Below are 12,196 nucleotides of genomic sequence, written 5' to 3' on the forward strand. Positions count from 1 at the left end.
ACCCGCAACAGCACCGAACCTCTGGTTCAGTCCCCCTTATATACACCCCTGCGCGGCCAAGCCCCGCCTCCAGCCACGCCCCCTTCCAGAACCTTCAAACAGGTTCCTGGAGCTTCCCGATTGACTCCGCCTTTCACTTTCACCCCAGATACGCCCGCCTCATAATGAGACATGACTTAACATGCCCATAAACGCGATTACTCCTTCAGGCCAACAGGTGGCACCTTGTCATTACACACACACACACGTCAGACAACACGGCATGATAAAGGGCCCTCGCCCACAATCCAACTTGGTTTGTTCTAATTGCATGGAGAATAATTTAAAGTGGAAGTGTTTGAATGACCAGATAAGACACACATGACCCTCGTCACATCCAATACAGAACCCTTATCTGGTTAAACGGCCTTGGCTTGGTTCGTAAAAAGTTGACCCCTTTTAGAACACGAGTGTGCATGTACAGCACTCTTTTTCTTAATCCACTGCTGGATGAGAGCCTTCCCACTTGGTCCAAGTTACGAGGGTTATTGGACCATACATCAACATACTGGTCGGTGCAGGTTGGTGATGCAGGGTAACTTAGATGTAGGGGCATAGTATAGTTCAACAACGGATTTATCTGCAAAGCCTCTATTGCCCAGGTAGCCCTGCAGCAGCCAATGACAGTGGTTATCCATCCAAGCACTGTCCAGGCTCAAGCCTACTTAGCTTCTGTGGTCCGATGAGTTCGCACAGAGTCCGGCTGATTTTATCATGTGAACAAAAACAGACAATTTGGTGATATAACATGTGGCTGATGGGCTTGCCAGAGCACCAAGTTGATTGCTTGATACAGCAAATCTGGCTGTGACGGTCTCACCTGATGACGGTCTCACCTGATGACGGAGACTTGTGTTGCCTCCGAAACGTCGTGATTTTTATTATTTTATTTTTATTAATTGTAATTTCATTTTTTACCTACGTGACTTTACCGAAAAAACTAAGAGTATGCTGAAGATGAGTTTGATGTTGTGTTCCAGCTGCCTTGTTTAGACAAGTTTTCTGAACGTAGCAAGGTTAATGGGTTCAACCCCAGTAAGCATTGACCGCATTAGAAAATCATTGCAATTTTAATTTGTTCTTTAACTCATTTCAGCCAGTCCCAGCTGGGAGAACTAAACACATAAACATTACTGCACGTGCCCGACACGTGATAACTTTCTATTTACCGAGGACAAAGGAAAGCCATGTCGACTCGAGTAAGAGAGCCCGAGTGAATGGACTGTGATGTCAACTGGGTCCATTCCCTGGCGCGATGCCCTGTCGACCGTTAAATAAAACAAACCAAGTTTATGAATGCAGCTTTAATGGATCTTCCCCGCTGTCAAATATACATTCAATTACAACAGTTTGTAGTCCTGTAAGTGGGCTAGCTGCATGCTGTAAAGCTGTAAAGCGTGCAACTCACAATATAAAGATATTTAAAAAACCTCTTGACTTACGTACTATGGAAGGAGGGCCATTGCCCGACATTTCGTCACCTGTTATATACCTTTATGGCAGTGTTATTGATGAACACGTCGAGTTTTTAGTTCTGTATGCTTGTGCACTACTGCCAACGTAGCACCATTACCAAGTCATTTGACCAAATCGACCGCAACACGCCCGATCTCTTCAGATCTCGGAAGGAAAGCAGATTGGAGCCTGGATAGTTCTTGGATGAGTGACCACCATGCACACGGATTATTTGGGTTATGGGACTACGTGGTGGCGAGCATAAGGGAGTGCAGTAACATTAATTGTTGTACTTTACATATTTGCTTCTATATTTGTGCTCCCCACCTCCACCAAACCCGCACTTAACCAACTTGGCTAAGTGTGGTCAAACAAGCGGCACGACTTTGGGATTTCCTCCTCCAGCAGTGGATTAACAAAACCGGGCCGTGTGCGTGTGTATGCATTGTGTACGCGTGCAACGACTCAACTTTGGCCTGCCTGAAGCCGAGTGCCGCTATTGCCACTCGTAAACGCGCTTCCTTGTTTACGGGCAAGGCTAATTGAGCCAAGAGACGCAGCCGATGTGAGCGTGGTTATTTACGGCGCTATTTGAGTGCCTCGCATAGAGACTTAAAAAAACATTCACCATTGTTTGAGTTCGTGGTTATAGGATGGGAGGAATGTATTAATTTTGATTATTAGTTACTATAATCCTCGTGATTTTCCGGAGCAGTAACTCATCAAATTGTATTCATTGGCATTGTGCCATACCGTGCAGCTCTTCCACTCTTCCCTGGAGCCTTCAACTGCTCACTTCCTCTGTGACTCCGTGTTTGTACAGTGTCTTGAGATATGGTTGCATTTAAATTGTCATCAGCTATGCTGTATCCACTGCTGGCTGAAGGCTTCCCCAAGTCATTCCCATCTATCATGCTCTCTCATTGCAACAATCAGTCCGATTCTTGCACACAAGCTAATCTCATCGCCCTATCTCAGTGTTGATTATCCTCTTGGGCACGTTCCATCATTGGACTTCCACTCTTCCAGCAGTGGATTTGACAAAGGGGCTGTGAGTTTACGAATGTAATCACTGAGCAAAGCCAACAGTGTCACAGAATTCAAATTAACGGTGTGTGTGTGTTCTGTGTAGTAGCTGTGGGGTGGGGGAGGGCTTGCCTTTTGATTTTCTTGATTTATATTTTCTGTTTTTACGCCAGGGGATCCTGGAAAATATCCAGCGGAACAAACTGATCTTCATCGAAACGCAGGACGGAGCTGAGACGAGCGTGGCGCTCGAGAAATACCACGAGGTTCGTGTCGCCGTGACGGACCTGACGACTGGCAGGTTTTGTTTGCCCTATGTTCAAATGTCCAACACCCGTTGTTGAAACTTGATGCCCTTCTTTCACTGGCACGTCCGAGTCGAGCAAGCGCGGGGGGTCCTCGCGCAGTGGGGACGTTTGCCCACTGGCTGTTTGTCATGCCGGGTCATTGCCAAGCATCAAACTCTGGCCTCACAAGACATTTGAATCTGGCTCGAGGCGACGCAGGGTCTGGCGTGGGGCGAATCAATTTTGTTAAATGCATTTTAAGTCAGCAGCACGGCTTGGTTGCTGCATTGGAAAAACAACCTGGCACCTTTAGGGGTCATGCCGGGATAGCTTGGCATGGCCCTGGCTTGACTGTATAATGGAAAAATAGGTACTGGAGGCCACATTCACCAGGTCGAAGGAACTGTGAAGTACCGCATTGCTTTCATTCAATCTCAGTGTTGACGTATTGGCAGTAACATCATTTATTTTGCCAGCGTTGAGACTCCAAGTGTGCTCGGAGGGTGAAGGGAGACTTGGGTCAACAAACAATAAACACGTAATACAATGATATCCCAATGTATATGAACAAAATTTAAATAATTTCTTCAACTGGACACATTGTCTGATGAGGGTTATGATAATTAAGTAAAAATGTTTCCTGCTAGAAGGGTAAGGCTTACACCAATCGAAACATCTCCGGTGTACGTCTCGGCTAACATTGCGATGGTGGTCCTATTCTGTTATACGGCTGATGTAGATAAAGCAAAAACCACAATTTCACATTCAAGTGGTCAAGCGAAGGCGGCGGTGCCTCTCCACAACCAGGCTGATGAAACTCAAATTTTGCCCATTTTTATCAGTGTGTACTGCTCGATGAGGGTCCCCTCGCGCTGTGTGGGTCATGGGGGTTATTTGACCATGCTTCACCAAGCTGGTCAGTGAGGGCGGGGGAGCATAAACGTGAGATCATAGAGGTACAAGACAACCATGGGGTTTTCTGCATTGCCGCCTATCGATTAGCATGGTTAGCTACATACGGTACCGAAATAAGTTCCTACATACATATCGAAAAGAAAAATCTCAATTTGCTTGGAGCTACAACAAAATATGACTCGGTATATTCAAACCTAAAAACACCACTACCAGAGGAGAACCTAATGTGAATAACCTCATCACCTGTGTTTGGGCAGTATTGGCAATGGAGGAGCACAGCATTTTCCATGAAGTCATTTGAATGCCTACCCTGTCCTCCTGTCAGGCTTGTGAAAATGGAAGAGGAGCCGTGCTTCTATCAGTTGCCAGAGGCAAGGTGTCCGAGGGCATCGACTTTGGTGAGGTTTACAAAAAAAATGCAATCTAATCCTTCAACTCAGTCTGTGAGGGTTTCTCGGGGACGATGATGCTGTTTGGAAGGGCAACATTTTACAGTGTCATTACGTTTTGTATTCACTCGAGAGGTTGAGATGCAGAGTGTGGGAAGGGCTGACAGAAACAAATGGCTTTACCCGAGGAGAATTGTAGACACGACTGAATGCCGAAACCTTTTGCAAATCGCTTCCCACAGTTCACCACTACGGGCGGGCGGTGATCATGTTTGGAATCCCGTACGTGTACACGCAGAGCAGAATTCTCAAGGTAACGAACACTGGGCACAAACAGTCGGTTCATGTTCAGTTACACAACTACTTTATATACTGTTATATTAGGCAACAGGGTGGCAGCACACTGGTAACACTTGTGCAGAAAAGTTTTTGCGAACCCTAAGCGAGCGTGTGGTGCCTTGTCTGGGCTTCAGGCGCGGCTCGAGTTCCTGCGGGATCATTACCAGATCCGGGAGAACGACTTCCTGACATTCGATGCCATGCGGCATGCTGCACAGTGCGTGGGGCGTGCAATCCGTGGCAAGACCGACTATGGCGTCATGGTGTTTGCAGATAAGGTGGGCTGCTTCCCCACAACACCCCTGTGATTACAAGTGATGTTTTTTTTTTAACTTTCCAACCAAAGTTAAAATCTTTGTGCATTAGCTCTGCCCGGGAGGGGACGACGACACTAAAACTCTCATAACGATGGTCAAATACAGAATTTCCTCGATATTCGCGAGGGGTACATGCCGGACATGATCGTGAATAGCATATTTTGTAGATGATATTGGCCGATGAAAACTTTAATGAATTTTCTTAAATAAATACATGTTCCATTAAAATACGTGAAAATTATCACTTTATCTTATTACTTTCTTGCATCGTATTCCATCACTTTTTCTCTCTTGATGCAATCGTGTAGAGTTCCAAATGCAACTCACAGGTTGCCAAAATCGTGGATAGAAAGTTCGTGAATAATGAGGGAACCACTGTATACCTAACTCTAATATAAAATGTTGGGACCTAATCCATTTAAAACCAAACAAATTGATAAAAGGGTTATATCATTGTGTTTGGCTACGATTACCTTTTTGTTATGGCATGGAGCTAATATTAAACTGCCGTTAACTGTTGGGCAATTACCCTGGTTGCAGATTAACCGTGTTTATGAATTATTTTTCCCACACTCGTTTATTAGTCGATTCTTACTCAGTGGTCCATAACTCAGTTCCCACATGACCACAAACCTGTCGCAAAGTCAATAAAGTACTTTAAGCAATACAGATGACAGCCTAAGTCTTCACCCCCAATCCACACAGCTAAACATTAAATACATGCCAAGAGCCTAATTTACATGTATTGCATCATCCATATTTTAGTTTTACCTGGGTCACCCCTCCCACTCACCCTTACCACAGGAAACTCAAAAGTTGATTTAAGCTAAATTTCCATCATGTTTGTTGGGCTGGTCTCCTCTGTTGGCATCCTGGTAAGCAAGCGATTTCAAAGAGTGGCCGCATCATGGCATTGGCCGAAATTACCCCTCGACTGTAGCTCCATATTAACTCGTTGATTCCCTGTCCTGACTGCGGGTGAGCCAGCGCTACTCGCGAGCGGACAAACGAGGGAAATTGCCGCGCTGGATCCAAGAGCACATCACGGATGCGAACCTAAACCTCACCATCGACGAGGCGCTGCAGGTCACCAAGCATTTCCTGCGCCTCATGGCTCAGCCCTTCAGACGGGTAATGCACAACCACACTAACGTCGTGCATCTCGATAACCCTCCTAATTCGTCAGCGCAGCACCAGTTCAGCTGTGCGGTCGCTTCTCTCGTTTTCCCGGGTTGTGCTTCGGTGGGAATTTCGTCTGGAAACGGTACCTTGTCGACCGCATGCTTAGGGAACTTTTTAAGATCAGAGTAAAACGATGGACAGTGTTCAATAGAACAGCATGTGCCAGTGCTGATGTTGTGTTCTTCATGTACCACCGAGAATTTCGTTTTTCTCGATCAGCCTCTGCCAAATAGGTAGATGCTCTGCGATGACTGACTTTGTCACGTCACCAAATCCCACAAATGAAGAGCACATGGATGTGCTTTTATGCAAGTTACAAACGGCGAGAGGGTTTCATTTGCGAGAGCATGGCGGCATGCCCCGTTGAATTGGCACATTGCCTTTTTTTTTTACACGTTCCCACAACTTCCCCATAGCACCACAAGTGTATTGTGCCGGCACTAGCCGTGTAAACAGTTTGTCTCTTCTCCCCATGTCTCCCTTGTGTGCAGGAGGACCAGCTTGGACTGTCTCTCTTAACCCTGGAGCAGCTGCAGTCTGAAGATATGCTTCGCAAGATCGAGCAAATCGCACACCAGCTATGAGAATGCACAAACAGTGGGATGCGTAATATTGTTTGCCACTCAACTGCTTTGGCTGGGCACCACTGTAACCATGTGATTTTGCCCGTCATGGAGCAATCGTGCATTTGCCTCCCTGCCCAACCACCATTGGTACCATTGGTACCATTGGTACCATTAAACACGTGGTTCTGCAAATAATGGCAGTTCGGTACCGTTTGACCATCGTTGATCAGAGTAAATGGTTCATCTGCTCATAAGAAATGCATGCTATGCAAGTGCATTTGGAAGGAATTTCACTGTAGCAGCAAATCCACAAATGTCTTTTTTAAAATAAAATTACAGCACTTGGACATAGGCATACAATTTTTCTATTGAATTTACAGTCTGAATACGTTGTGTAAATGTCCAAAGTTTTATTTTAACATTCATATTTTCGATACTGTAGTTTATTTTCTATTATATTTTTACACTCTTAGGACAATACTTTAAAGCCTGTTGTATATTTAAAGTAGTTGACAAATTTGAAAGGTGAACACCAACGCAGAGAGTGTGTATATGTAAGCAAATAATATGGAAATGTGTCAATGTGACAACCAAGAATTAAAGTAATTTCTCACTGCCAAGTCACAGGAACGAGTTTATTGTTATTTTCTTGCGAGTTTCTTGGTTCCCTCTAACATTCGCAATACTGTTACATCAAACATTTTGGCTGGTTAGTGGCAACAGGTTAACCTGCTGGGCTACAAGCTAACAAGCTAAATATTGCAGCAAACTTGAAAACAAGGCAGCATACATACCCTGTAAAGTACAAACTACATGTTTGCCTGTTAATGTCTGGGCTCAGGACATATTCCTTTAAACCAATAAAAAAAAAATAGAGTGCAAACTGCAAAGCTAGCGCTTGCCGACTTGCTTTTGTTTAAAGTGCTTATGGAACAAAGCTATACCTTTTTAATATGCAATGGCAAGAATACACGGAGGCTTTTAACCAGTCCGGTGGGAGCTTGGGGAAGAGGCAAGGGGGGTAAGTTATATATTCATTGTCACCCATCTAAAGAACTGCCCAGCCCTCAAATAACCCCACCACCTGCATAAATACGAGTTGGTACGGCAGGTTAGTTGAGGTAATGAATGCAGGAGTGAGAGAGACTGATCATCACTCACCCTGATGATTTCTTCCCCACCCGCGTACCACCATCTCAAGTTACGAACCTCATCTGGACTGAAGCCTGTCACTGCTAACTCCAACAAAGACGGTTACACGCAACATTGACTACATCACTACATGTTATTTACTGTAGATACGCTTTAAACACACACACACACATGGCAAACCTTACAATATTATTAATTCTAGAAGCAGCACAGTGCTACAGGAGAAAGATGTGTCCATGTTATTTTAAGTAAACCGCTGAAAAAAGGCACAATGTAACACTTTCGTTTTAGAAAACTTGTCACGAAATGTGCTGGCAAATTGCAGACAACTCGATTAGGTACAAAACAAAGCAGGCTTCCAAACGGAGTACACGTTTTCCTGCATGGCTACACGCAAACACAAAAACTTAACAAAAAGAAGAGTAACATTGAACAATATTACGTGATAATACGCAGGGCTTTCAAGTGTCATACCAGAACATATTTGAAATTCGGGAAAACCTAAAATGACATGCAAACAATACAATGTGCAGTCATTCCCCCCCCATCCCCGACTAAATACTTGTTTGCTGTAATAGAAAAACCTGTGTCCGAGAAGCGCGTATGGCCACGCATACGCAATCATTTTCACCGGTGCAGTTAAGGGGGTCTCTGGCATCACTTACAAGTGAATGCATGATACAAAAAAAAAAACACTACAAATGCGATGTAGTAAAAAGGCTATAAATGTAAATAAAAGCAACGTCCTCAACTAAAATAATATGAACCTGCCGAGTACTCTGGTAAGATAAGAGTGGAAGCAAGTGGTCATTAACAGTGCATGCACAAGTTACTTTTGAGTAAGGGTTTGTGTGACCATGTGCCGACCAGCAGCATATAAAAACAGGCCCCTTTTTTGCTGCCTTTCCCCCAGTTCAGGTCGGGTCCAGACATTCACAGCTTTTATGTTTGTAGTTGCTGTAGTAATATTACTAAAACATCACCACCAGGAAATCCAGTTACGGCATGTAGTGCATTTCTTAAATTAAAGTTGATAGAACGGTTTTGTCCCTGTAATGCATCTTCACTTATTCTAAACGGCAGTGATTTATTTGCAGTCGACTCGTTACCCCCCCCCCCCCAAAAAAAGTATTTTTTTATTGCGCAAAGTTGTCCGTCATATGACGAGATTGGTTCTTAAAAGCCGATGCCGTGACAAGAAATTGTAGGCGTCTGCTCCCATGTCAGTTTTTTTTCAATCTGTTCCTACTGCTCAACCTACATTGGACTGCAAATCAAGTGCATGTGACATTCTCAGAGAATTGGCCAAGTCGACATTAGTTTTATATTTCTGTGTGCCTTGCGCCTAATTTACACCACAATGACTAATGCTATCGACATTTTTAAATGACAATTCACTCCATTTTGCAGCTTTAAGTCTACCAATTCACACATTTGCGGTGAATGTTGCAACAAACGGTCAATCCACTTACAAGCATTTAAAAACCTGACATGCCTTTGTAAAAACTTGCCAGACTGGAACTTGTAGGATGCAAGCAAGGAGTGCTGGGTCTATTTAAATAATGAAAAGCATTGTATCATCGTTTTCAAGCGTCTTGCTTTATGCTATTTGAACACGTGTACACTGCAGTCATATATATTGCAGTTACGCTTGTTTGGTGGATAAAATGTGGAGGCTACTTATCGTTTGCTGGCAGGATCACTTGCAAAGCACACATTTATGTCTATAGTGTCTAAATAGTGTCATGCATTGGGAGTGGCATATGCTTGGCAGTGACATTTGTTAAACAATGGAGGCAAACATTTTGTACGACATGTCGCAAGTCCAGCACCAAGTAATACAGTCCTGGTGTGTCAATCCAAATTATTATAACAGCCACACATCCTTTCAACCCCCAATGGAAAATTAAATTAAAAAGGTGCAAATCTAAATAACCCTCCACCAACGTTCTCTCTGTGCAGTGCTAACTGCATGTCAGCAGAACAAAGCATTAACATAATTAACAATGCATGGTAAAATGGAGTTGATTAAAATCATGCTCTTCATGGTAAAAAACATGTTAATATTTAGAGACTTGAAGATACCAAAGCTACTGTATCCTGCAGTAACATTAATATGCTGAACACTCAATTTATATACAATACACATCTGCAACATAAGTTGTGCTTACTCTGCCAATGTATGTTCACACATCCGAACACTCGCATTTAAAAAAAAAAGGAAACAAAATAAAACATTCCCTTGCTGCCCCTTGTAACTCCTTTAAACTCAGAGCATTGCTTGTAACTTATTTACACAAGTGCATTAAAATGTTAACAATTTTGGCAATTACACCTAGGAGATTAATAAGACTACTGGTTTTACTGCTGATGTTTTGACAACTCAGTTAATGGCTGTGTCATCTATTGCAATGTATTATCCTTTGTTTACTGCATGTCACATGCTGAGCAAGTCAGGAAATGTTCTCATGTTAAGCAATCTAATCTTAGCTTGCATTCGAGCTGTTTTAAGAAAAAATGTTGAACAGAAATTTCTCAGAGCATGAAAGTATGTCCCTTTACGTTTGTGCAATGCCTTTAGCTAAACAGTGGTTATACAATAAGAATACTGTTGCAACAATTTGTGTACCATAATACAGTACCGTATTTGTGTTTCTAATTTGAGATGTCCTGTAAATCCCAATTGTGTGTTTTTTATGACAGCTCCATCGTAGTGGGAATTTGATTTGTGTTTTTTTGCAGAGGGCAACTTTTTCCTAAAAACACAATGGCTGGCTCCAAAAGCCCAGTTTGTAAGTTGTCTGGGCAAGAGTACGGATTTATTTTTAAAACATAACGTGTTTTATACCATCATTTTCACGAATCTCCAAAAGCAGTCCAGGGATGAGGTCGTCAATGCATCACAGATACATCATATTAGAAATAAAAATGGCAAAATAAAATTTCCAGATATTTTCTTCAGATTAATAGTTGGACTACTACTTGTAAAGTAATGAAACTGATGGTATAGGATAAAATTTTATAAAATAGCAGCAATTAACCCTTTCCCGTTCCGAGACGTCGACAACTTGTAAGGGTGGGTCCCCCATTCACCCCTGAATGTTGGAACGCGCAAGCGGTTAGCGTTAACTTTATTAAGGTGGCAAAGCAATGCTGTTTTTAAAGATTGTACTCACCGCAGAGAACTGTAGCGACACGACCGCACTCTGCGATAGCTGGTGCCAAATTGTGCCACACGCCCTCCTGCATTCAGTCCAGAATCGATCCGATTCCATTCAGAATCTATTACGTTCCAATGACGTACACGTACGTAATCAGAATGGAAATCGGAAGAAAAATTGATGACGTACACACGTCATTTGAACGCGAAAGGGTTAATATCCTTCTTTGCATATTGTCACCAAGACTTGGTGGCATAAATGAGGTGCAGTTCAATTTGTGGTAGCAAATATCACCACCGTCATGCTAATCTTCCTAGTCAACTGGTGCACATTTGCAATTTAAATACATTACACACATGATGCCATTTCATTTACCGCTGCCCGACATGAATTCTCTTCACTATAGAGTCCAAGCAGTGTCGCGTTTGCTGCCAGGCAGGATCCACTGCGACTCGGGAGTAGCCATCACGGGCGGACGTGCCACTAGCACCCGGGCCGTCCCTGCGCAAACAGCCCGACGGGGAAGTGCTTGACGTGCGTTGGCCACTGTGCGGCGAGCTGGAAGAACTTGACGTCGTTCCATTCCACGCCATCTACAGTCACTGGGGAGGGAAGATGATCGGAGAAAATAAATGCGGGTGCCATGTCTAAAAGTACAACCGATCGGAGTGGCTACGGCCGTTTCATGGGTCGACGTGGAGGGAGCAGCGTTTGATGCCAACTTAATGCGGCTGTGGGCTTGCTGACTAAAATACATTTGCACCGTTTTCAATTAGAAATATAAGTCATAGGATGAACACGTTTCTATTCTGAACTGTTGCAGCTAGTAGTGCATTAGCCTGTATAAGATGATGCCAGATAACTGTTTGAAGTATTTATCCACAATCGAGAAATAATATGCACTGTAAGTAGCTATTGTTGTAAAACAAACCAATTTTATTTTTTATAGCTGGGCTATGTCTTATTATGGAAATGACAACCTTGGTGTTTTTAAGCAGTCATTAGTTAAGAGACTTAAGACCACAAACTTGCTAGAACCCACAGTTGAATAACCAGTGGTTGCCTGAATTAAAACCCAGGATCTTAACAGATGCTGCTCATTACCAAAATCAAATCACTTGCATGAACCGGCTGGCCACTACCCACTATATATGTAAAATTTCAGAGGGTCAAAATATGAAATTTTACGTACGAATACATCTGGTACCACATGTAAAAAGTATGACTATTGTGTGCAAGGTACAATATATATACACGATGCAAGATGCACACAATATTTTGCATCCACCATGCCAAGCGTAGTTGGCATGAGCTCCATTGCAAGGAATAAAAGGAGGTCTCCTGTTGGCCTTCACCATGCTTTGTCGC

General features: G+C 43.3%; 2 protein-coding genes across 7 annotated transcripts in view; one reads left to right on the forward strand and one right to left on the reverse strand.

The window, feature by feature from the left end:
* Positions 1-7,139, forward strand: part of ERCC2 (ERCC excision repair 2, TFIIH core complex helicase subunit) — a 24,629-nt gene extending 17,490 nt beyond the window's left edge. The window contains exons 18-23 of one of the 3 annotated variants that reach the window (XM_078871994.1): positions 2,694-2,786; positions 4,048-4,120; positions 4,354-4,424; positions 4,585-4,728; positions 5,751-5,898; positions 6,441-7,139. In XM_078871994.1, the coding sequence (XP_078728120.1) occupies positions 2,694-2,786; positions 4,048-4,120; positions 4,354-4,424; positions 4,585-4,728; positions 5,751-5,898; positions 6,441-6,490 (579 nt within the window). In that variant the 3' untranslated portion in view covers positions 6,491-7,139. Of the gene's footprint in view, positions 1-2,693; positions 2,787-4,047; positions 4,121-4,353; positions 4,425-4,584; positions 4,729-5,750; positions 5,899-6,440 lie in introns of those variants that run through there. The other 2 variants (XM_078871992.1, XR_013639552.1) reach the window with 2 other exon arrangements.
* PACS1 (phosphofurin acidic cluster sorting protein 1) overlaps positions 7,137-12,196 on the reverse strand; it is a 34,700-nt gene continuing 29,640 nt past the window's right edge. For all 4 annotated transcript variants that reach the window (XR_013639551.1, XM_078871989.1, XM_078871990.1 and 1 more), the window contains one exon: positions 7,137-11,430. Coding sequence is in view for 3 of the 4 variants with exons in the window: in XM_078871989.1 (XP_078728115.1) it covers positions 11,312-11,430 (119 nt within the window). In the remaining variant the exon portion in view is untranslated. The remainder of the gene's footprint in view (positions 11,431-12,196) is intronic.

Source organism: Lampetra fluviatilis, chromosome 33 (genome assembly GCF_964198595.1).
Source record: "Lampetra fluviatilis chromosome 33, kcLamFluv1.1, whole genome shotgun sequence".
NCBI lineage: Eukaryota > Metazoa > Chordata > Hyperoartia > Petromyzontiformes > Petromyzontidae > Lampetra > Lampetra fluviatilis.